Below are 26,118 nucleotides of genomic sequence, written 5' to 3' on the forward strand. Positions count from 1 at the left end.
AAATACTGGTGTGCAAAAGAGCAACAACAAAAAGTAAATAAAAACAATATGGGGATGAGGTAGGTAGTTGGATGGGCTATTTACAGATGGGCTGTGTACAGCTGCAGCGATAAGTAAGCTGCTCAGATAGCTGATGCTTAAAGTTAGTGAGGGAGATATGTCTCCAGCTTCAGCTATTTTTTTTTTTTGCTGTTCGTTCCAGTCATTGGCAGCAGAGAACTGGAAGGAAAGGCGGCCAAAGCAGGTGTTGGCTTTGGGGATGACCAGTGAGATATACCTGCTGGAGCGCGTGTTGTTATGGTGACCAGTGAGCTGAGATAAGGCGGAGCTTTACCTAGCAAAGACTTATAGATGACCTGGAGTCAGTGGGTTTGGCGACGAATATGTAGCCGACGAGAGCATACAGGTCGCAGTGGTGGGTGGTATATGGGGCTTTGGTGACAAAACGGATGGCACTGTGATAAACTGCATCGAATTTTCTGAGTAGAGTGTTGGAGGCTATTTTGTAAATGATATCGCCGAAGTCGAGGATTGGTAGGATAGTCAGTTTTACGAGGGAATGTTTGGCAGCATGAGTGAAGGAGGCTTTGTTCCAAAATAGGAAGCTGATTCTAGATTGAATTTTGGATTGGAGATGCTTAATATGAGTCTGGAAGGACTGTTTACAGTCTAGCCAGACACCTAGGTATTTGTAGTTGTCCACATATTCTAAGTCAGAACCGTCCAGAGTAGTGATGCTAGTCGGGCGGGAGGGTGCGGGCAGTGATCGGTTGAAGAGCATGCATTTAGTTTTACTAGCGTTTAAGAGCAGTTGGAGGCCACGGTGGAGTGTTGTATGGCGTTGAAGCTCGTTTGGAGGTTTGTTAGCATAGTGTCCAAAGAAGGGCCAGATGTATACAGAATGGTGTTGTCTGCATAGAGGTGGATTGAGGAATCACCCGCAGCAAGAGCGACATCGTTGATATATACAGAGAAAAGAGTTGGCCCGAGAATTGAACCCTGTGGCACCCCCATAGAGACTGCCAGAGGTCCGGACAACATGCCCTCAGAGTTCAGTGTGTTAAATCGATCTGAGAAGTAGTTGGTGAACCAGGCGAGGCAGTCATTTGAGAAACCAAGGCTGTTGAGTCTGCCGATAAGAATACGGTGATTGACAGAGTCAAAAGCCTTGGCCAGGTTGATGAAGACGGCTTCACAGTACTGTCTTTTATCGATGGCGGTTTTGATATCGTTTAGTACCTTGAGCGTGGCTGAGGTGCACCCGTGACCAGCTCGGAAACCAGATTGCACAGCGGAGAAGGTACGGTGGGATTCTAAATGGTCAGTGATCTGTTTGTTAACTTGGCTTTCGAGGACTTTAGAAAGGCAGGGCAGGATGGATATAGGTCTGTATCTTGATTACATAAGTATTCAACCTCCCTGAGTCAATACCTTCTAGAATCACCTTTGGTAGCGATTACAGCTGTGTCTTTTTGGTTACGTCTCTTAGAGTAACTGGATTGTACAATATTTGCACATTTATAATTTTTTTAATTCTTCAAGCTCTGTCAAGTTGGTTGTTGATCATTGCTAGACAGCCATTTTAAAGTATTGCCATAGATTTTCAAATCAAGTCAATTGTAACTAGGCCACTCGGGAACGTTCAATGTCGTCTTTTTAAGCAACTCCGGTGTATATTTGGCCTTGTGTTTTAGATTATTGTCCTGCTGTCCTGCAACTGGGTCTTGGAGTTCCTGACGGGCTGCCCCCAGGTGGTGAAGGTAGGAAACCACACTTCCACTTTGCTGATCCTTAACACAGGGGCCCCACAAGGGTACGTCCTCAGCCCCCTCCTGTATTCCCTGTTCACCCATGACTGCGTGGCCATGCACGCCTCCAACTCAATCATCAAGTTTTCAGACGACACAACAATAGTAGGCCTGATTACCAACAATGACAAGACAGCCTACATGGAGGAGGTGAGGGCCCTGGCAGAGTGGTGCCAGTTAAATAACCTCTCCCTCAGTGTCAACAAAATTAAGGAGCTGATCGTGGACTTCAGGAAACAACAGAGTGAGCCCGCCTCTATCCACATCGACAGGACCGCAGTGGAGAAGGTGGAAAGCTTCAAGTTCCTCGGCGTACACATCAATGGCAATCTGAAATGGTCCACCCACCCAGACAGTGTGGTGAAGAAGGCACAACAGCGCCTCTTCAACCTCAGGGGGCTGAGGAAATTCGGATTGTCCCATAAGACCATCACAAACTTTTACAGATGCACAATTGAGAGAATCTTGTCGGGCTGTATCACCGCCTGGTACGGCAAAAGCACCGCCCGCAACCGCAGGGCTCTCCAGAGGGTGGTGCGGTCTGCCCAATGCATCACAGAAGGCACACTGCCTGCCCTCCTGGACACCTACAGCACCTGATGTCAGCACTTATTTGTCTTACAACTGCATTGCTGGTTAAGGGCTTGTAAGTATGCATTTTACTGTAAGGTCTACACCTGTTGTATTCGGCACATGTGACAAATGCAATTTGATTTGAATTGTGTCCATTTTCTGTTTTAGAAAGATTGGCACAAAAATTTAAATACAGATGGTATCATCATAAAACAATATCAATTTAGTTCATGCAAAGGACAAACCTTACCTTAAATTGAGTAGATCTTTACATTTTTCAGTTAAGTGCCTGCACCTGCTGTCTTATCAAACTTTGAGGATCTTAGAAGAATCCTTGTTGAACCCCTAATTGTTAGAGTGTGGTTTGTGTCATGCTCCTGGCACCTACTACCATACCCTGTTCGAGGGCACTTTAAATATTTTGTTTTGCACATTCATCCTCTGAATGGCACACATAGACAATCCATGTCACTATGGTCTCAAAGCTTAAAAATCCTTCTTTAACCTGTCTCCTCCCCTTCATCTACACTGATTGAAGTGGATTTAACATCAATAAGGGATCATAGCTAGTTACATAGTTACATCAATAAGGGATCATAGCTTTCAACTGGATTTACCTGGTCAGTCTATGTCATGGAAAGAGCAGGTGTTCATAATGTTTTGTACACTCAGTGTATGTTACAGTATGATTGTTTATTGTATATCTTTTATCTGAATTTAGATTAAATTGTATGAATGTCAATGAAATGTGAAATCCTTTTGCAATCGAACCTCTGCAGTTTATTGCCTGACTATTAATGTTGACTATAAAAGGTGTGGAGGCAATTGTCAAAGACCGAGGCCTGTACTCTGGAGCAGGATCTATTTGGAGGTGGAGGGTCCGTCATGGTCTGGGGCGGTGTGTCACAACATCATTGGACTGAGCTTTTTGTCATTGCAGGCAATCTCAACGCTGTGCGTTACAGGGAAGACATCCTCCTCCCTCATGTGGTACCCTTCCTGCAGGCTCATTCTGACATGACCCTCCAGCATGACAATGCCACCAGCCATACTGATCGTTCTGTGCGTGATTTCCTGCAAGACAGGAATGTCAGTGTTCAGCCATGGCCAGTAAAGAGCCCGGATCTCAATCCCATTGAGCACGTCTGGAACTTGTTGGATCGGAGGGTGAGGGCTAGGGCCATTCCTCACAGAAATGTCTGGGAACTTGCAGGTGACTTGGTGGAAGAGTGGGGTAACATCTCACAGCAAGAACGGGCAAATCTGGTGCAGTCCATGAGGAGGAGATGCACTGCAGTACTTAATGCAGCTGGTGGTCACACCAGATACTGACTGTTACTTTTGATTTTGACCCCCCCTTTGTTCAGGGACACATTATTCAATTTCTGTTAGTCACTTGTCTGTGAAACTTGTTCAGTTTGTCTCAGTTGTTGAATCTTGTTATGTTCATACAAATATTTACAGATGTTAAGTTTGCTGAAAATAAACGCAGTTGACAGTGAGAGGACGTTTCTTTTTTTGCTGAGTTTATGTTGAGTGATCCTCCCACTACAACAAGGGAAACCATGCAGTTTATTAGGCTACAGATTAAATAAATGATGATGAACTTCACAGGGTGGTGAATGTGCAATGTGATGAACTTGATGCACCTTTACAATAAATATTGAGGGTCTTATTCTGGTGACATGATCGATGCTTGGCTGCTGTTTGACAAATTAAAAATATATTTTCCATGATAATCTCATATTGTAGGTCGTCTACCCACACTGTATCTGTGAGCTGTTGGCTAGAGCTCATGTGCCAAGACCAGAGTGGGCTCTTTTGCAATATTGCGCAACAGTTTTTGAAACAAAACCATCAGTAGTTGAAAATGCGATGGAAACCCATTTAACTTGTTTTTTTAAATTCGGCACATAGGAGTTTGTATAAGGTTATTTTTGTGTGCACTACGTCATCACGCACAGCCTTTTATCCACAAAAAGTTTGCTTGATGGAAAAATCTCTGGTGGGAAAATAGGCAAATTGTTTTATGCAGATTTTAGAATATTCACATAAAAATTGGTCACAAATTGGATGGAAACCTAGCTCTTGACTATCCTGACAGTTGTTTTTGTACAGTAAGCTTTATTTGACTCTTGAAGCACAAGCGATTACACAAACAGTTACAAGCAAAACTAATCCTTTACATCTATGTCTGTCTTCTGTACAAAATCTATGTACATAGGTATGCCTCTGACATTGAGATGTGACAGATTTTTTACACTGTCTTTCAACTCAGGACTGCCCCTGAATACCTGTAGAGGCTGTTTTATTGGTGGACTCTGTGGGGAGGGGTGTGGCTAATCATGTTCAGAAGCTTCATCAGCAGATCATGGCCATGGCTACTGCTCACTGATTGGCTTATGTATTCGGCTTCATCCTCCTCAGTACAGGATTGGTCAATACTACAACCCTCTAAAAGAGAAAAGACCAAAATAGACAATTTGTCACACAACTGTCATATTAAACTGAATCTGTATGAACTCACAACAAGTAATACATGTAAATAGTACATTATTACCATTGGCTAATGGCTATACAGCACCACATTTATTCCTAAACTCTTAAGTGATCGTGGAGCAAATAGTTTGGTTGCTGACAATGACAAAGTATTCAATACCACAAGAGCTTGGCACATGATATTAACAATTAAATAGTCTATTTAAATTGCCACAACCAGCAATCCATAGAAAACAAACCCTACTGCATACAATGCGTTTTGCTCCTTTGCAGAATCATTCAGTGTGAACGGAAACATTTGCTATACACGAAAATAGGAGTATAGTCTTTGTCTTACCCACGTCACAGCAGATCCCCGGTGCAGCACAACGTCCCTCCTCAGAGCCACACACTCTTCCTCCGGCCTCACAGGGGGAGGGCAGGTAGTTCTCTTCCACGCAGCCAGCTGCCTCGGGGGAGCCCACGTAACAGCCCATCCCCTCCCCACAGCAGATATTGGGGCCAAAGCAGCGACCCCTGTCCCCGGGGCCACACGACATGCACTGGAAAGATAATAGGAAACAGAAAGTTATAGTTATATTGTTATTATAGATACAAGTTATATATTTATAGAACATTTTGTTTTTTCATAACAGTACAATACAATATACAGTATTGATAAACAAATACATTCTAAACCAGTTATAATTGTAAAAGATAAAAATACAAAAGCATTAATTAGAAACAATTCAATTAATTACAATTTTAAAAGCTTCTATGAAAATGTAAATAAATCCAAATAAAAGAACAGTTGGATGGATCTTATAGCTTTCCTAGACGCAACAACTATGAAGCAACTATCAGCAGACAAAAAATAACCAAGAATAGATGGATTTCCCATAGAATTCTATTAAATATTTTGGGGTAAAGTTGCCCCACTATTTATACAAATGAAAACACACTTCACTCACTTCAGTACTTCCTAGTTCAATATCAAACAGTTATTTCAGTTATAGTAAAACCAGAAAACTCTCTGTAGTGTCCCATGCTGATTATAGACTCATAAGGTTAATAAATTGTGACAATAAAATTATACCAAAGCTTATAAGCAATAGTATGGCATAAGTCTTACAGACTTGATAATCAAACAGGGTTTATAAAAAAAACTCAAACAAATACAAGAACATGTTTCAGTTTAATACCATACGCAAAAAAAAAAAAGATATAGATTTATCAATAATGGCTGTTGATGCCAAAAAGACTTTCGACCGTCTTGAATGGCCTTTTATATTCCAAACTTTTACATTTAATACAAATATTGTATAAATGTCTTAAATAAAAAATATACACAAATAACGCATTATCTGATGAAATTGCTTTAGAAAGAGGCACAAGACAGGGATGCCCCTCTCCCCCCTCATGTTTGCACTGGCAATTGAACCGCATGCAGAAAGAATTAGACAGGACCCACGGTTAACGTAACAGGTATCAGTATTGGTAAACATGAATATAAAATAATCTTATTTGCAGATGATCTCCTGATATACCTGACCAATATTGAAAACTCAATGCCCCCTTTGCTAAAAAATATTTTTAAGAATACTCAAAAGTCAGGTTATAAAATTAATGTGGAAAATGTAATAATAATGCCAAGAAAAATAACAACTCACGATCTACAGCAATGCTTTAAGTGGACCACAGAAAATATTAAAAACTTTGTTTGCTTAATAAGTGACAACAAACAACACATATATAAAGATAACTTATTGTGTTACTTTTCAAATGTTTTACTTTAGTTTATTTGGTAAATATTTTCTTAACTCTATTTCTTGAACTGCATTGTTGGTTAAGGGCTTGTAAGCACTTCGCGGTAAGGTAACCTGTTGTATTTGGCGCATGTGACAAATAGAATTTGATTTGAGCTTTATTCCATTATGAAAGCAACAATATGAAAGCAGATCTAATTAAATTGAATAATTTTCCCATAAATCTCACAGGTAGAATAAACCTCTTAGAATGGAATGGCTGACAAAGTTTTGTATTTATTTTCGGTAATTTCAAATACCCCACTGAAGACATTCTTTATAAAGGTATACTCGGTCATAACAGACTTCATATGGGCAAATAAAATTCATAGAATAAACAGTTTTACATCTTCCTAAGTCTGAGGGTGGTTTTAACCTTTCAGACTTGAAATTATATAAACTCACTACCCAAGGCTTTTACTTGCGACATTAATTTAAATGCACTAAAGAGGAACAATGGATATATATGGAAGATGTGCATGCTCATCCGCAGAATATTTTTTACGTGTCTATTTTCAAAGGATAAAACTTAGAACATTAAGAACTTCATAGTGAAGAACACGAACAATATGGATGAAAATGAAAAGTATTCTACAAGAACCAATATCACTCCCTAAAAACACAACCTTATGGAACAATCCTTGGATAGCTTTTCAGAATTCATCGATAATTTGGTCCACATGGAAAACTAAAGGCATAGAAACCGTGAATGACTTGGTAACAGGAAATACATTTATTTCCATGACAGAATTAAAAAGTAATTTTGGACTGACCAATGTAGATAGTTTCAAATACATGCAACTTAAAAGTTACATATCACAAAATGTTGATTTTAAATATTTTGGACATCAGCGCAACCTTGAGGGAATCGTATTTGAGTCCAACAAGAATGTTCATATGATCGGGAAGATATACAAAACCTTGCAGAGAGCATATCCAACTGACAATCTCTTAGAAAACCAAGACAAAAATGTATGCTTAATCCAGTATAAACGTATGCATAGAATGTATTATACAAGAGACAAAATTCTCAATTCTACAGCACAACGGCAGAGTCATGTCTCAAGTGCAAAACTAATAATGACTCAATAATCCATGCTTTCTGGGAATGCTATAAAGTCTGGAAGTTGTGGACGGAGCTAGAAAGTTGTCTGTCAGAAGTATTACAATGTAAACATACTTTTAATCTGTCTGTCTGCATATTTCAAGACATGGTATATGGGGTGTAGTGAGATACCCAATGGGCTGAACGATTCTCTTCTCATCACTCAATTTAAAAAAACGTATACTAAAAACTTGAAAGTCAATCAATCCGCCATCATTGACACAATGGATTTTTTAAAATGATTTATTATTTAAATGTTGAAATAGCCTAGACGACGAGAGAAAAAACTAATTGGTACAATTTAAGGCCAAGTGGCAAACAATAATGCAGGCACTAGTGAGCATGCAGATCTGGGCAGATGAGAGTCATTATTTGTGTGTCTGTAAGTTGTTGTTCATATGCATAAGAGTGTTTTTGGAGTCTAAAGAAAAAGGGGGAAAAGGAGGGGGATATACAGTATTGACATGCAATAACCTTTGATTTGAACGTGCAATCTCAACCCTTCAAAGCTAAGATGCAAGCCTATATGCAGCCACGAATCCAACTCTATAACAGACACACAGTAACAATAGACAATAACAAAGAGGAACTGCTGAGAATTACTTGGTACCTTTCTGGATGGGAAAGCTAGTGCTGATCTCTTGCCTCCTATGGGGCAGTTGGAGATGTAGCATGCAGTGCATAAAGTAAGCAGGAACAGCAGACAGAGGGCGGACACTGAGGTGCCAAACATAGCCACTGAGAAAGAAGGAAAAATGTATTTAAGTTTGTCTAAGTTGCTGCTACTTGTCTCAGGATAGAGGTACAATGGTAAGATCAATCATAGACAGTCTATTGCTGCAATAATTCTTGCAAAGTCTGTTACAGACTTTACATGTTTTTTAAAGATAAAGTCGTTTTAAAATTGTCAGAGAAAATACAAACACTGTATGAGATACAGAAGACACACTTACTGTGTTGAGGTTGAAGCTTTGGTGAGGATGATCTGCGAATTTGTCGATGATTGATGGTTGATCTTGGTAAAGGTTGATTGTCTTTGTTCGTGTTGCTTGCCATGAAAAGGTACCCTTTTATACCTCTTGCTCTGTCTCTTAGGCTGTGACATGGCCTCAAAACCACCAATTAAGTCCAATCAAGACGTTATTCCACAGGTACTAATTGTGTGACTTGATTAGTAAAGGGAATGGACATTGAGATGGACAAGAAAAGGGCATATCAGGCGTGACCATGCATAAGAGATATGGGGGGTCTGGTTAGTCTTACTTTACACTGATATGAGTTTCCATAGTTCTACGCAGTGTTGTGTTTGAGACCGGAGCAAATCGAGTCGACTGAAGAAGGGGGGGGGCGAGACCAAGTCAAGACTGAGGACCGAGAAATAGTGAGTCCAATTCAAGACCATGATTGTAATTTTGTCAAATCACCACCATAATAAGAGTTTAAAATTTCCAGTATTTCTGTGTTCATATTTCAGAACAACATATGAATTCTTTAGACATTCAGAATGGTGACAAAATGCATGCTGAGGGAAAACAGAGCCACTATACAAAGTATTACTAACCCAAACACAGTGGAGAACAATGAGGGCCCTCTACGCCTCTAAGGATTAATAAAATAATAACAATAATAATTGTTTATGGACTTTTTGTGTTTTACAAAAAGTGCACTCTCCTATTACTGTTGCTGTCAGTATTACTGTTGCTGTCCTGACGAAGTTGTCACACACTAAAGGCCTAGGTCCAATAGGTTCGCCACAGCTCAAACTTCTATAATAGATATAAAGACTGTTCAGGAATTAAGGTATCAAGAAAGGAGTGTATATATTTGACCTGGCGAAGCAGTTTTATGCACTTAAGAAATGGAAGCTGATAATTCTGAGTTTTTTCTCCGCTGGTCTCCGGAAGAAATTACGAGTCCGAGACCAAGTCAAGACCGAGTACAAATGTATCTGACACCCAGACAAGACCGAGACACTCATAATATGGTCTTGAGACCGGTCTCGAGTACTACAACACTGGTTCTACAGTACGTTATGTTTATAAATGTTATGGGATGAACAACAAGGGTAGGAGGGAAGGGGGGATGAAAAGGGTAAAACAGGAGGGAGCTATGACTTCAGAGTTGATTTGTTTGTCAAATCAAATCAAATTATATTTGTCGCATACACATATTTAGCAGATGTTATTGTGGGTGTAGCGAAATGCCTGTGTTCCTAGCTCCAACAGTGCAGTAGTATCTAACAATTCGCAACGATACACACAAATCTAAAAGTAAAAGAATGGAATTAAGAAATATATAAACATTAGGACGAGCAATGTCGGAGTGACATAGAATAGAGTACAGTATATACATAGGAAATGAGTAAAGCAGTATGTAAACATTATTAAAGTGACCAGTGGTCCATTATTAAAGTGGCCAGTGATTCCATGTCTATGTATATAGTATGTGTGTAGTATGAATATAGGGCAGCAGCCTCTAAGGTGCAGGGTTGAGTAACCGGGTGGTAGCAGGCTAGTGATGGCTATTTAACTGTCTGATGGCCTTGAGATAGAAGCTGTTTTTCAGTATCTCGTCCCAGCTTTGATGCACCTGCACTGACCTCGCCTTCTGGATGGTAGCGTTGTGAACAGGCTGTGGCTTGGGTGATTGATGTCCTTGAGGATCTTTTTGGCCTTCCTGTGACATCGGGTGCTGTTAGTGTCCTGGAGGGCAGGCAGTGTGCCCCTGGTGATGCGTTTGGTAGACCGCACCACCCTCTGGAGAGTACTGTGGTTGCGGGCAGTGCAGTTGCCGTACCAGGCGGTGATACAGCTCGACAGGAAGCTCTCAATTTTGCATTTGTAAACGTTTGTGAGGGTCTTAGGGGCCAAGCTGAATTTCTTCAGCCTCCTGAGGTTGAAGAGGCGCTGTTGCGCCTTCTTCACCACACTTTCTGTGTGGGTGGACCATTTCAGATTGTCAGTGATGTGTACGCAGAGGAACATGAAGCTTTTCACCTTCTCCGCTGTGGTCCTGTTGATGTGGATAGGAGCGTGCTCCCTCTGCTGGACCAGGGTTCGAGTCATGGCCGGGGTTGCCCCCTAATTCTCCACAATATGCCACGGACTATGAAGAATCCTTTATTTATTAAATTAACACATTCATTTAAAAAAATTACGTTACAATCTATTATTGTGTGTGTGTGTGTGTTTGTATGTATGACTTTACTCAGCCTGTATTGGCTATGTAACAACTAATGTAATAAGAGGAAACGAGAACTTCAGATAAATAGAGAAATGGCTCAAGGGATGATTAAAAGGTTCTCATTGTCCTTATTAATAACAAGAGCACGGTTGGCCTTGACCTGACCATGTGTTAATCATGTATTTCTCATTATGTTTTAACCTGGACAGATCCTATGAATTTAACTCAAGTCATTATCTGGACATTGTTAGGCCTATTTCCACCCCAACTTAATTTTTCTAATTAGGCCTACACCAATTATTACTCAGTCCACATAATGGAAAAACATCAATTGACGTCAAAGCCCTACATGATAATGCAAAAGAAATGACATTGAGAAAAAATTATATTTGTGTGGAGAGGCATATTTTGAAAGGCCTTTAGTGGCCATATTTGAATGCATCTAATAATTATAGCTGATATCTGAATTTGTGCAAAAATTATTATAACGACATCAACTAGTGACATCCTGAAGAGGTTTGGTCCTCTTGGCATAAATTGGCAAAATATTTCTGACCACTGATAAAGAGCCAGCTCATCCTCTGTTGAATGTTGACTCCACCTGTGCACAGTGAGTTGGCGAAACATGGCCAGTATGATGTAATTCATCCCTGATATCAGGAAACGCCCATTGATACCTGGCTCTGGTGTTATGAGACTGATGATTTCTCGACAGAGATGCTTTGTTTACATAGTAGGTTAGGATAACTGATGTTGCATGTTAGATGAATTAGAGAAGGGGATACATAGTCAGTTGCACAACTGAATGCATTCCACCAAAATGTGTCTTCCACATTTAACCCAAATCCTCTGAATCGACATCTAGGGAGCAGTTGTTGTTGGGGGTTAACTGCCTTGCTCAAGGGCAGAACAGCAGAATTTTCCACCTTCGGTTTGGGGATTCGAACCAGCGACCTTTCAGTTACTGGCCCAACACTCTTAACCGCTAGGCTAGGTGAATTAGCGTGTCAGGTTAGGAGACTGAGGTTAGGGTTAAATTTAGCTACAATGCTACAGTTGTCAACAACTGTTGTCCCCAATGCAAAAGAAACTGCCATTGAATTCTTACACTGCTCGATCGAAGACAGTACAGTACAAAGATAGCCTAAAACTGCTTCTACAATAGAAATCCTCGATCACACTTGTATGCGATGTCATGGCGACGTTGGCTAGCTAAGCGCATGCGTAAAAACACGTAATCGGGTCTAACGGAAGTCTCGCACCAAACTACGCATGTGCAAACCGTCAACTCAACGGCATTCCTTGTCACTTTCACGAGGTTGAAGTAATAAAAGCTCAAATACTTAACACATTGACTCGAATTTAGGTTGTGACTTTAGATTTCGAGAAAATTCACAACTAAGGAATACCCTTTCACTTCTCTCATTGACTTCTCAAACCGCAAATGGTCTGTTTGGTCTGTTTCTAAAGCGTTCCCGGAAGTCTTGGGATGTTGCGCCTCTGGGTTTAGAAACTCTGTGGCTCTATGTTCACAACATACTTCAGAAACTAACGTCTGTGGGCGTGGCGAGCGTTTGACCGGAGCAAGGAGTTTGCTTAGCCAGGCAAGCGATTCGATAGATCAACAGTCGACGACGAGCTCTATTTTATTAATTAATGTCAACGGTTACGGAGAAACCAGAGGCCGAGAAGAACCGAAGAGAAAATCTGTGAATAGTTGCAAAAAAATGAAACATTGTATCCGCATATTGTCTCTTCCAAGAAATGTGTGTGCAACAACAGTGAGCAGTAGAACGTTTCACTGACAGCGCAGCGGGTTATATTGTTTTGCTGGATATCCCGCGCCTTGGTGGGGATTTTAGGAGACTCCAGAGAAATGTGTCGGAGGTAAGATGCCAATGACATTTGTCTACGTGGTTGTTTTCGTCTCTCCCAGTGGTCTTCATTATATTTCCCTCCTATCGTGCGTGTGTGACTGTCAGCTGACACGTAGTTCCTGGCAGGTCGATATAGGCCTACTGGACTCGAGGTGGGCAGGAAATGAGGCATATAAGGAAAGAAGAGAACGAAGGCAGGGGGAGTTATTGTGGGTTGACTGGTACAGGTGTCGTCATCTGTAGTTTCTCATGACCAAAAACAGTATAAAGATCAGTCTTATATATTGTCATGGCCATACAGTTGTGATGCATTTGAACATAATGCCAAATCGGCTACGTGCCAATATTACAATGATTTTGTTTGCATGATAGTAAATAATAGATGTAAAAAATAAATAAAAAATAGGACTAGTCATTGTTTGCTAACGTTATAACATGGTTACAACACGTGATGTCATGCATCCAGTGCTCTTTCTTATTGTCTACTGTAAACTCCAAACTGACATTAGACCCCTCCCACGTGATTCCCACATGATGTTGAACATCACCAACTCCCCCCCCCCCCCCCCCCCCCCCCTATCTTTCCCCATGGATGGACTCACCTTATGAGATGAGGTCTAATGTTTTCCCCATAGCCAATATAATCACTGTGTATGCTTTGTTTTTGTATGCAGGCCTATGTCAGTGTGCTCATTAAACATAGGCAAGTGCCAAACAGGCGAGTTGCAGGTAACCATGGATCAGAAGATACCTTTGGTCATGTAGTGTATGTGGACACCTGCTCATCCAACATCTCATTCCAAAATCATGGGCATTGATATGGAGTTGATCCCCCTTCGCTGCTATAACAGCCTTTACTCTTCTGGGAAGGCTTTCCACTAGATGTTGGAACATTGCTGCGGGGGCTTGCTTCCATTCAGCCACCAGAGCATTAGTGAGGTTGGGTACTGATGTTAGGCGATTAGGCCTGGCTTGCATTCGGCGTTCCAATTCATCCAAAAGGTGTTTGTTGGGTTTGAGGTCAGGGCTCTGTGCAGGCCAGTCAAGTTCTTCCACACCGATCTCGACAAACGATTTCTGTATGGACCTCGCTTTATGCACGGGGGCATTGTCATGCTGAAACAGGAAAGGGCCTTACCCAAACTGTTGCCACAAAGTTGGAAGCACAGAATCGTCTAGAATGTCATTGTATGCTGTAGCGTTAAGATTTTTCTTCACTGGAACTAAGGGGCCTAGCCCGACCCATGAATTACAGCCCCAGACCATTATTCCTCCTCTACTAAACTTTACAGTTGGCACTATGCATTGGGGCAGGTAGCGTTCTCCTGGCATCCACCAAACCCAGATTAGTCCGTCGGACTGCCAGATGGTGAAGCTGGCGCCGACAGACATGGCAGCTCTGCTTCTAGCATCTAACCAACTTAGCATTATTGTTATTATATAAAACTCTGGGAAGAAGAAAGGTTGAGGTGTATGTTTCATGATTAACTACTCATGGTGTGATTGTGATAACATGTGATAACTTTGATAACTAAGATTGTGATAACTCAATTCCTTTTTTCACCGGACCTAGAATACTTCATAATCAAATGTAGACCGTATTACCTCCCAATAGAATTCTCTTCAGTTATAGTCACAGCCGTGTATATTCCACCTCAAGCCGATACCACAATGGCCCTCAAGGAACTACTCTGGACTTTGTGCAATCTGGAAACCACATATCCCGAGGCTGCATTTATTCTAGCTGGTGACAAAGCAAATTTGAGGGAAATACTACCAAAGTTCTATCAACACATTGCCTGTAGTACTCGCACTTCAAAAACTCTTGACCTCTGTTACTCTCCCTTCCGTGAAGGCTACAAGACCCTCCCCCGCCCTCCCTTTGGCAAATAAGATCACGACTCCATTCTGCTCATTCCTTCCTGTAGGCAGAAACGCAAACAGGAAGTACCCTTGCTAAGGTCTATTCAATGCTGGTCTGACCAATCGGAATCCATGCATCAAGATTGTTTTGACTGGGACTGGGATATGTTCCGGCTTGCTTCTGAGAATAACATTGACGTTTACACTGACACGGTGACTGAGTTCATCAGGAAGTGTATACGGTAGTTGTTCCCACTGTGACCATTAAAACCTACCCAAACCAAAAACTGTGGATAGATGGCAGCATTCGCACAAAACTGATAGCGCGAACCACCCCATTTAACCATGGTAAGATGACGGGGAATATGGTTGAATAACAACAGTGTAGTTATGCCCTCCGTAAGGCAATCAAAAAGGCAAAACGTCAGTACAGTGACAAAGTGGAGTCGCAATTCAATGGCTTAGACACGAGACTCCAGACAATCACGGATTACCAGCCACGTCGGGAAAACCAGCCACATCGCGGACACTGACGTCTTGCTCCCCGACAAGCTAAACACCTTCTTCACTCGCATTGAGGATAACACAGTGCCACCGACGCGGCCCATTCCCGAGGACTGTGGGCTCTCGTTCTTATTGGCCAACGTGAGTAAGACGTTTAAGCATGTTAACCCTCGCAAGCATGCCGGCCATTGACTGTCTCCCTAACCGTGTCCTCATAGCATGTGCAGACCAGCTGGCTTGAGTGTTTACGGACATATTCAATCTCTCCCTATCCCAGTCTGCTGTCCCCACATGCTTCAAGATGTCCACCATTGTTCCTGTACCCAAGAAAGCAAAGGTAACCATCCAAGTCACGGCCTGTTCTCCCCGCTATCATTCAGAAGGCGAGGTCAGTACAGGTGCATCAAAGCAATACCCCATAATGACAAATCAAAAATAGGTTTTTATATATTTTTGCAAGTTTATTACAAATAAAAAAACTGAAACCCTTTACTCAGTACTTTGTTGAAGCACCTTTGGCAGCAATTACAGCCTAGAGTCTTCTTGGGTATGACGCTACAAGCTTGGCACACCTGTATTTGGAGAGTTTCTCTGAATCTTCTCTGCAGATCCTCTCAAGCTCTGTCAGGTCGGACAGGGATTGTTGCTGCACAGCTATTTTCAGGTCTTCCCAGAGATGTTTGTTTGGGCTCTGGCTGGGCCACTCAACGACATTCAGAGATTTGTCCCGAAGCTATTCCTGAATTGTCTTTGTGTGCTTAGGGTCGTTGTCCTGTTGGAAGGTGGACCTTCTCCCCAGTGTGAGGTCCTGAGCGCTCTGGAGCAGGTTTTCATCAAGGATCTCTCTGTACTTTGCTCCATTCATCTTTCCCTCGATCCTGACTGGTGCCAAGTTTCCTCCAGACGTGATGCAATCTTGGTTTCATCAGACCAGATAATCTTGTTTCTCATGGTCTAAGAGTCCTTTAGGTGCCTTTTGGCAAACTCCAAGCCGGCTATCATGTGCCTTTTACTGAGGAGTGGCTTCCATCTGGCCACTCTAACATAAAGGCCTGTTTGGTGGAGTGCTGCAGAGATGGTTGTCCTTCTGGAAGGTTCTCCCATCTCGATAGAGGAACTCTAGAGCTCTATCACAGTGTCCATCGGGTTCTTGGTCACCTCCCTGACCAAGGCCCTTCTCCCCCGATTGCTCAGTTTGGCTGGGCGGCCAGCTCTAGGAAGAGTCTTTGATTCCAAACTTCTTCCATTTAAGAATGAATGACGCCATTGTGTTCTTGGGGACCGTCAATGCTGCAGACATTTTTTGGTACCCTTCACCAGATCTGTGCCTCGACACTATCCTATCTCGGCGCTTTAAAGGACAAATCCTTTGACCTCATGACTTGGTTTTTGCTCTGACATGCAGTGTCAACTGTGGGACCTTATATAGACAGGTGTGTGCCTTTCTAAATCATGTCCAATCAATTGAATTTACCACAGGTGGACTCTAATCAAGTTGTAGAAACATCTCAAGGATGATCAATGGAAACAGGATGCTCAATATCGAGTCTCATAGCAAAGGGTCTGAATACTTATGTAAATAACGTATATCTGTTTTGTATTTGTTATATATTAGCAAACATTTTAAAAAATATATTTTTTTAGCATCCCCAAGGCACTGTACATAGTCATGGAATCACTGGTCACTTTAATAAAGGATAAGCAGTTCATTCACTCGGACAAAATAAGCTAGTAGGTCCCAATAAGAATTCAAAAACACAACCATTAGGCTAAGCATTACCCAATTGAAACTAGTACTTCCCATTGCAGAAAACGTAACTTCTTGCTATTGTACAGTGGCCTGATGGCCTTCAAGAAGGCAGACGTTTCCATAAATATTTGTAAAAATGGTCCCACTCATTTCAAGTTGCACTCCAAAATGTTGCAATTGTACAGTTAAATGGCAGATGCCTTCATTCAAGCGTCTGATGGCCTAGCCAATGGCTGACTTAGCTAGGTAGATTTATCTCCTCATAGACCACCAAAGAAAAATCCTGATTGGATATTATTTTGGTTTTCGGTGTTAACCCTTTCATTTTCTAACAAAAACTGAAGAGATTAAATCAGAACATCATCAAAAATAATTATTAATATTTGTTATTTTATAAATCCTTAGCCCTCATTGTTCCCTACTGTGTTTGGGTTAGTCATCATTTATGACTAACTAATCATCCTGCCGTCTTCTTTCCAAGATGGCGTAGCAGTGGGGATGTCCCGTCCCTTGTATATATTGTTTTTCTTCAGATATATTTGTATTCTTTTTTTAAATCTAATTTTCCATCTACGGACTGAACATACTCTCCTGCAACCCGCCTCACCCAATGTGGTATGGATCTGCTATTTTTACTCTTTTGAACCCCCTTCAGAAGCTAGCGAGCTAACTAGCTACCAGCTAGTAGTCAGTTAGCCACTGCTAGCGGTCATCACCGTTAACGCGGACTGCCAGCCTCAGCCCGGGCAACTCCTGCCAGCCTGCACAGCGCGATATCTACCCAGAGCATATCGGAGTGCTTTTCTCTACCACATCTTCGGATTCCTACCGCAAGCTCTGAACCTTTACTCCGGATCATCAAAGATAGCTAGCTGCTATCTGAGTGGCTACTCCTGTCTAACGTCTCTGTCCCGATGCAAGCACCAGTTAGCCTGGAGCTAGCCTCGAACTAGGCCCATCTCCCGGCTAGCCGAAGAGATTCCATCAAGCAATCCCTAGGCTTCAATTACCTCTTTTGCCAATTGGCCTGGACGCTTTGCTGCCGACACGGAGCCCCGCCGATCCATCATGACTGGTCTACCGACGTAACCATCTGAGGGAGTTTCTGTCCCGAAGCAAACACCGGTTAGCCTGGAGCTAGCCTGGAGCTAGGCCCTTCTCCCGGCTAGCTGAAGAATTCCATCAGATAATTCCTGGGCTTCAATACCTCTTCTGCCAATTGGCCTGGACCCTTTGCTAAAGACACGGAGCCCTGCCGATCCATCACGACTGGTCTGCCGACGTAACCGTCCAAGGGGGTTTCAACAGACTCTCCCGTTGGGATGTTCCCCTGAGGCCCATCTGCTAGCCTGCTGCTAGCCCCAACCTGCTAACTGTCTGAATCGCCGTGACTCCAGCTCGCCTAGCTAGTCACTGGACCCTATGATCACTCGGCTACACATGGCTCTCCCTCATGTCAATATGCCTTGTCTATTGCTGTTTTGGTTAGTAATTTTTGTCTTATTTCACTGTAGAGCCTCCAGTCCTGCTCAATATGCCTTAGCTAGCCCTTATGTTCCACCCCCCACATATGCGGTGACCGCACTTGGCTTAAATGGTGCCTCTAGAGACAAAACGTCACTCAATGCCTAGGCTTACCTCCACTGTACTCACATTCTACCATACCATTGTCTGTACATTATGCCTTGAATCTATTCTTCCGCGCCCAGAAACCTGCTCCTTTTACTCTCTGTTCCGAACGCACTAGACAACCAGTTCTTTTAGCCTTTAGCTGTACTCTTATCCTACTCCTCCTTTGTTCCTCTGGTGATGTGGAGGTTAACCCAGGCCATGCAGCCCCCAGCATCACTCCCATTCCCCAGGCGTTCTCATTTGTTAACTTCTGTAATCGTAAAAACATTGGTTTCATGCATGTTAACATTAGAAGCCTCCTCTCTAAGTTTATTTTATCCACTGCTTTAGCACACTCGGCCAACCCGGATGTCCTAGCCGTGTCTGAATCCTGGCTTAGGAACGCCACCAGTTGCAATCTACTGCAGAGATAGTCTGCAGAGTTCTTTCATACTATCCAGGTCTGTGCCCAAACAATTCGAGCTTCTAATTTTAAAAATCCACCTTTCCAGAAACAAGTCTCTCACCGTTGCCGCTTGTTATAGACCCCCCTTTGGCCCCCAGTTGTGCCCTGGACTCCATATGTGAATTGATCGCTCCCCCATCTATCTTCAGAGTTCGTAATGTTAGGTGATCTAAACTGGGACATGCTTAACACCCCGGGTCCTACAATCTAAGCTAGATGCCCTCAATCTCACACAAATCATCAAGGAACCTACCAGGTACAACCCTAAACCCGTAACCATGGGCACCCTCTTAGATATCATCCTGACCAACCTGCCCTCTAAATACACCTCTGCTGTCTTCAACCAGGATCTCAGCGATCAATGCCTCATTGGCTGCGTGCGTATTGGGTCCTCGGTCAAACAACCACCCCTCATCACTGTCAAACGCTCCCTAAAACACTTCAGCGAGCAGGCCTTTCTAATTAACCTGGACTGGGTATCCTAGAAGGATATTGACCTCATCCCATCAGTAGAGGATACCTGGTTGCTCTTCAAAAGTGCTTTCCTCTCCATCTAAAATAAGCATGCCCCGTTCAAAAAATGTAGAACTAAGAACAGATACAGCCCTTGGTTCACCCCAGACTTGTCTGCCCTTGACCAGCACAAAAACATCCTGTGGCGTTCTGCATTAGCATCAAATAGCCCCCGCGATATGCAACTTTTCCGGGAAGTCAGGAACCAATATACTCAGTCAGTCAGGAAAGCTAAGGCTAGCTCTTTCAAACAGAAATTTGCTTTCTGTAGCACTAATTCCCAAACGTTTTGGGACACTGTAAGGTCCATGGAGAATAAGAGCACCTCTTCCCAGCGGCCCACTGCACTGAGGATAGGAAACACTGTCACCACCGATAAATCTACGATAATCAATCATTTCAATAAGCATTTTTCCACGGCTGGCAATGCTTTCCACCTAGCTACCCCTACCCTGGCCAACATCTCAGCACCCCTGCAGCAACTTTCCTAACCCCCCCTGCTTCTCCTTCACCCAAATCCAGACAGCTGATGTTCTGAAAAAGCTGCAAAATCTGGACCCGTACAAATCAGCTGGGCTAGACAATCTGGACCCTCTCTAAAAGTATTAGTCAAAATTGTTGCAACCCCTATTACTAGCCTCTTCAACCTCTCTTTCGTATCATCTGAGATCCCCAAAGATTGGAAATCTGCCGCGGTCATCCCCCTCTTCAAAAGGGGAGACACTCTAGACCCAAACTGTTATAGACCTATATCCATCCTGCCCTGTCTTTCTAAAGTCTTCGAAAGCCAAGTTAATAAACAGATCACCGACCATTTCGAATCCCACCATACCTTTTCCACTATGCAATCTGGTTTCCGAGCTGGTCATGGGTGCACCTCAGCCATGATCAAAGTCCTAAACAATATCATAACCACCATCGATAAAAGACAGTACTTTGCAGCCATCTTCATCGACCTGGCCAAGGCCTTCAACTCTGTCAATCACCGCATTCTTATCGGCAGACTCTAGCCTTGGCTTCTCAAATGACTGCCTCGTCTGGTTCACCAACTACTTCTCAGATAGAGTTCAGTGTGTCAAATCGGAGGGCCTGTTGTCCGGACCTCTGGCATTCTCTATGGGGGTGCCACAGGGTTCAATTCTCGGGCCAACTCTTTTCTCTATATATATCAATGATGTCGCTCTTGCTGCTGGTGATTCTCTGATCCACCTCTACGCAGACAACACCATTCTGTATACATCTGGCCCTTCTTTGGACACTGTGTTAACAAACCTCCAAACGAGCTTCAACGCCATACAACACTCCTTCCGTGGCCTCCAACTGCTTTTAAATGCTAGTAAAACTAAGTGCATGCTCCTCAACCGATTGCTGCCCGCACCCTCCTGCCCAACTGTCATCCCTACTCTGGACGGTTCTGACCTAGAATATGTGGACAACTACAAATACCTAGGTGTCTGGTTACACTGTAAACTCTCCTTCCAGACTCACATTAAGCATCTCCAATCCAAAATTAAATCTAGATTCGGCTTCCTATTTCATAACAAAGTATCCTTCACTCATGCTTCACTCAAGCCCCCAACACTCTACTCAGCAAACTGGATGTAGTCTATCACAGTGCAATCCGTTTTATCACCAAAGCCCCATATACTACCCACCACTGTGACCTGTATGCTCTCGTTGGCTGGCCCTCACTACATATCAGTCGCCAAACCCACTGGCTCCAGGTCATCTATAAGTCTTTGCTAAGTAAAGCCCCGCCTACTCTCTGCTCACTGGTTACCATTGCAACGCCCACCCATAGCACACGCTCCAGCAGGTATATTGCACGGGTCATCCCCAAAGCAAACACTTCCTTTGGCCACTTTTCCTTCCAGTTCTCTGCTGCCAATGACTGGAACGAATTGCAAAAAGTCTTATAGGGAGGGAGTCTTATAACTCCCTCCCTAACTTTAAGCATCAGCTGTCTTAGCAGCTTACCTATCACTGTACCTGTACACAGCCAATCTGTAAATAGCACACCCGACTACCTCATCCCCATATTATTACTTACCCTCTTGTTCTTTTGCACCCCAGTATCTCTACTTGCACATTCATCATCTGCACATCTATCACTCCAGTATTAATGCTAAATTGTAATTATTTTTGCCTCCTGGGTCTATTTATTGCCTACCTCCCTACTCTTCTACATTTGCACACTCTGTACATAGAATTTGTTTCTATTTTTCTTTTCTTTTGTGTCATTGACTGTATGTTTGTTTATTTGTAATTCTGTGTTGTTGTTTCTGTCACATTGCTTTGCTTTATCTTGGCCAGGTCGCAGTTGTAAATGAGAACTTGTTCTCAACTGGCTTACCTGGTTAAATAAAGGTGAAATATGTGTATATATATATATAGTGGGGAGAACAAGTATTTGACATTGACAATTTTGCAGGTTTTCCTACTTGCAAAGCATGTAGAGGTCTGTCATTTTTATCAAGGTAAACATCAACTGCGAGAGACGGAATCTAAAACAAAAATCCAGAAAATCACATTGTATGATTTTTAAGTAATTAATTTGCATTTTATTGCATGACATAAGTATTTGATAAATCAGAAAAGCAGAACTTAATATTTGGTACAGAAACCTTTGTTTGCAATTACAGAGATCATACGTTTCCTGTAGTTCTTGACCAGGTTTGCACACACTGCAGCAGGGATTTTGGCCCACTCCTCCATACAGACCTTCTCCAGATCCTTCAGGTTTCGGGGCTGTCGCTGGGCAATACGGATTTCAGCTCCCTCCAAAGATTTTCTATTGGGTTCAGGTCTGGAGTCTGGCTAGGCCACTCCAGTACCTTGAGATGCTTCTTACGGAGCCACTCCTTAGTTGCCCTGGCTGTGTGTTTCGGGTCGTTGTCATGCTGGAAGACCCAGCCACGACCCATCTTCAATGCTCTTACTGAAGGAAGGAGGTTGTTGGCCAAGATCTCGCGATACATGGCCCCATCCATCCTCCCCTCAATACGGTGCAGTCGTCCTGTCCCCTTTGCAGAAAAGCGTCCCCAAAGAATGATGTTTCCACCTCCATGCTTCACGGTTGGGATGGTGTTCTTGGGGTTGTACTCATCCTTCTTCTTCCTCCAAACACGGCGAGTGGAGTTTAGACCAAAAAGCTATATTTTTGTCTCATCAGACCACATGACCTTCTCCCATTCCTCCTCTGGATCATCCAGATGGTCATTGGCAAACTTCAGACGGGCCTGGACATGCGCTGGCTTGAGCAAGGGGACCTTGCGTGCGCTGCAGGATTTTAATCCATGACGGCGTAGTGTGTTACTAATGGTTTTCTTTGAGACTGTGGTCCTAGCTCTCTTCAGGTCTTTGACCAGGTCCTGCCGTGTAGTTCTGGGCTGATCCCTCACCTTCCTCATGATTATTGATGTCCCACAAGGTGAGAGCCCCAGACCGAGGGTGGAGCCCCAGACCGAGGGTGATTGACCGTCATCTTGAACTTCTTCCATTTTCTAATAATTGCGCCAACAGTTGTTGCCTTCTCACCAAGCTGCTTGCCTATTGTCCTGTAGCCCATCCCAGCCTTGTGCAGGTCTACAATTTTATCCCTAATGTCCTTACACAGCTCTCTGGTCTTGGCCATTGTTGAGAGGTTGGAATCTGTTTGAGTGTGTGGACAGGTGTCTTTTATACAGGTAACGAGTTCAAACAGGTGCAGTTAATACAGGTAATGAGTGGAGAACAGGAGGCCTTCTTAAAGAAAAACTAACAGGTCTGTGATATAGCCCTTCGTACATCAGCTGATATCTCAAAGTGCTGTACAGAAACCCAGCCTAAAACCCCAAACAGCAAGCAATGCAGGTGTAGAAGCACCATATGTTGTTCTGAAATATGACACAGACATACTGGACATTTTAAACTCTTATTATGGTGGTGATTTGACAAAATTACAATTATGGTCTTGAATTGGACTCGTATTTTTCTGATCTTGGTCTTGACTTGGTCTCGGACCCCTCGTCTCCCTCCCGGTCTCGCTCCCCCCTCAGGTCTTGGTCTTGACTCGGACTCGATTTGCTCCGGTCTTGGTTTTGAATCGGTCTCGCTTTAGATGGTCTCGAACACAACACTGCTCCTAGACGTTTCCACTTCACAATAACAGCACTCACACGGAACCCAAACCGGCTGCGCGTGTGCGCCATCGTACGCCATCGTGCATAAATGTACATGCAGGTTAAAATATCAAAACAAACTCTGAACCAATTGTATTAATTTGGGGACAGGTCGAGAAGCATTTATGGTAATTTAGCTAGCTAGCTTGCACTTGCTAGCTAATTTGTCCTTTTTAGCTAGCATGCTGTTGCGAGCTAATTTGTCCTGGGATATAAACATTGAGTTGTTATTTTACCTGAAATGCACAAGGCCCTCTACTCTGCCAATTAATCCAAACATAAAACGGTCAACTGAATCTTTTCTAGTCATCTCTCCTCCTTCCATGCTTTTTCTTCTCTTGACTTTATATTGCGATTGGCAACTTTCATAAATTAGGTGCATTACCGCCACTGACTTCATTCGTCTTTCAGTCACCCACTGAGTATAACCATTGAGGAGATGGCACGTGGGTACCTGCTTCTATAAACCAATGAGGAGATGGGAGAGGCAGAACTTGCAGTGCGATCTGCATCAGAAATAGAACTGAATTATATTTTAGCTCTTGGCAACGCAGGCGCTCGTTGGTGCGCGCAATAATTTAATAACATTTCTAAATTTATTTTGCAACGCTCACACACACGACGCGAGCGGTGTAGTCAGCCTGTTACAGTTGACTGGGGCAACTCTAGCAGAGCAGAAATTTGACAAACTGACTTGTTTGAAAGGTTATGATGGTGCCACATTGAAAGTCACTGAGCTCTTCAGTAAGGCCATTCTACTGCCAATGTTTGTCTATGGAGATTGCATTGCTGTGTGTGTGTCAGTAACCGGTGTGGCTGAAATGGCCAAATCCACTAATTTAAAGGGGTGTCCACATACTTTTGTGTATATAGTGTAGCTAGGCCAAACCTCTTGCCTCTTACAAAATCTACCCAAGCTCTTATTACCTTGTATGTAAGAACGTCATGACAGAACCGTAGCCTACTTATTTCATGCAGTATATTCATATTGTACCCATCCCACCCATCTTAGAGTCATATCAATTATTTTATCCATCGTTTTAGTTAAGTTACTCTTATACCATGTTTATCAGAGATTTCTTGTGAATGTACAAATACAGCCTCAGTCTAGAGTGGGTGTTAACCATAAGTGAGTACATGTGTCAGTAAGTGCAAGTCTGTGTATTGCTTAATGTCTACTGTGCAAATGCAGACATTCCAGGAGTGAATGGGATAGCACAGGCCCACAGCTGCTGTACAGAGCTACAGCTGCTCTGTGCTTTCTGACTGAAGCTGTCTGACTTCCTAGGCCTTCAGTGACTACACTAGAAATGATGCACTCTGTATAGCACAACTGTTACTATATATGTATTTAGTCAAGGTTGACATTGCCCTGTGAAAGGTTTGAGGCTTCTTACACTACATTAAACTTTCTCTCTCAGAATCATACATCATATTTTTGAAATAACATATGATATACAATACCAGTCAAGAGTTTGGAAAAACCTACTCATTCAAGTATTTTTCTTTACATCAAAACTATTAAATAACACATATGGAATCATGCAGTAACCAAAAAAGTGTTAAACACATCAAAATATATTTTACATTTGAGATTCTTCAAAGTAGCCACCCTTTGCCTTGATGACAGCTTTGCACACTTGGCATTCTCTCAACCAGCTTCAGCTGGAATGCTTTTCCAACCATTTTGAATGAGTTCCCCCATATGCTAAGCGCTTGTTGGCTGCTTTTCCTTCACTCTGCGGTTGGGTTGAGGTCGGGTGATTGTAGAGGCCAGGCCATCTGATGCACCACTCCATCACTCTCCCCCCCCCCCCCCCTTTTTTTCTATAGGGGTGGATCAGCTTAATATTGCGGAAAGATTGTTGCTTCCATCAATGTAATTGTCTGCATCATTTCCAATCCCCCATATCTTTTTCTGGTAAATATATATATCCATATACATACACGTACATACCCATACATATGCATACATATATATATACATACCTATATAGATATATATATATATATTTTTTTTTGAATATACCTTTATTATTCCCCGCAAACCCTATCACCTTTCCCCCAATTGGAGTAAACTAATAAACAATAACACTTAGACTTCTACCATCAGTTTATACATCTTATTCACTCTCCTTCTTGGTCAAATAACCCTCACACAGCCTGGAGGTGTGTTGGGTCATTGTCCTGTTGAAAAACATATGATAGTCCCACTAAACGCAAACCAGATGGGATGGTGTATCACTGCAGAATGCTGTGGTAGCCATGCTGGTTAAGTGTGCCTTGAATTCTTGTAACGATTGTCCTCCTCCTCTTCGGAAGTAGGGATTGGACCAAAGCGCAGCGTGATAGTTTGACATATACATGTTTATTTAAAGACGAAGACGAACACGAAAAAACACTTGAAATGATTAACAAAATA

General features: G+C 42.7%; 2 protein-coding genes across 2 annotated transcripts in view; one reads left to right on the top strand and one right to left on the bottom strand.

The window, feature by feature from the left end:
• Nucleotides 1-4,467: 4,467 nt before the first annotated feature.
• On the bottom strand, nucleotides 4,468-8,840 carry LOC129864107 (isotocin-neurophysin IT 1). The gene is made up of 4 exons (XM_055936706.1): nucleotides 8,723-8,840; nucleotides 8,380-8,507; nucleotides 5,218-5,422; nucleotides 4,468-4,835 (listed from the first exon to the last, which is right to left on the bottom strand). Exons 1-4 carry the CDS (start codon nucleotides 8,823-8,825, stop codon nucleotides 4,690-4,692), a joined length of 582 nt encoding a protein of 193 aa, XP_055792681.1. The 5' UTR covers nucleotides 8,826-8,840; the 3' UTR covers nucleotides 4,468-4,689.
• A 3,625-nt stretch (nucleotides 8,841-12,465) lies between these two features.
• The window catches only part of LOC129864106 (ATP-dependent RNA helicase DQX1-like), a 32,384-nt gene continuing 18,731 nt past the window's right edge, over nucleotides 12,466-26,118 (top strand). The window contains exon 1 of the mRNA XM_055936705.1: nucleotides 12,466-12,839. The gene's annotated coding sequence lies outside the window, so the exon portion shown is untranslated. The remainder of the gene's footprint in view (nucleotides 12,840-26,118) is intronic.

This window comes from Salvelinus fontinalis, chromosome 10 (assembly GCF_029448725.1).
Source record: "Salvelinus fontinalis isolate EN_2023a chromosome 10, ASM2944872v1, whole genome shotgun sequence".
NCBI classification, from domain to species: domain Eukaryota; kingdom Metazoa; phylum Chordata; class Actinopteri; order Salmoniformes; family Salmonidae; genus Salvelinus; species Salvelinus fontinalis.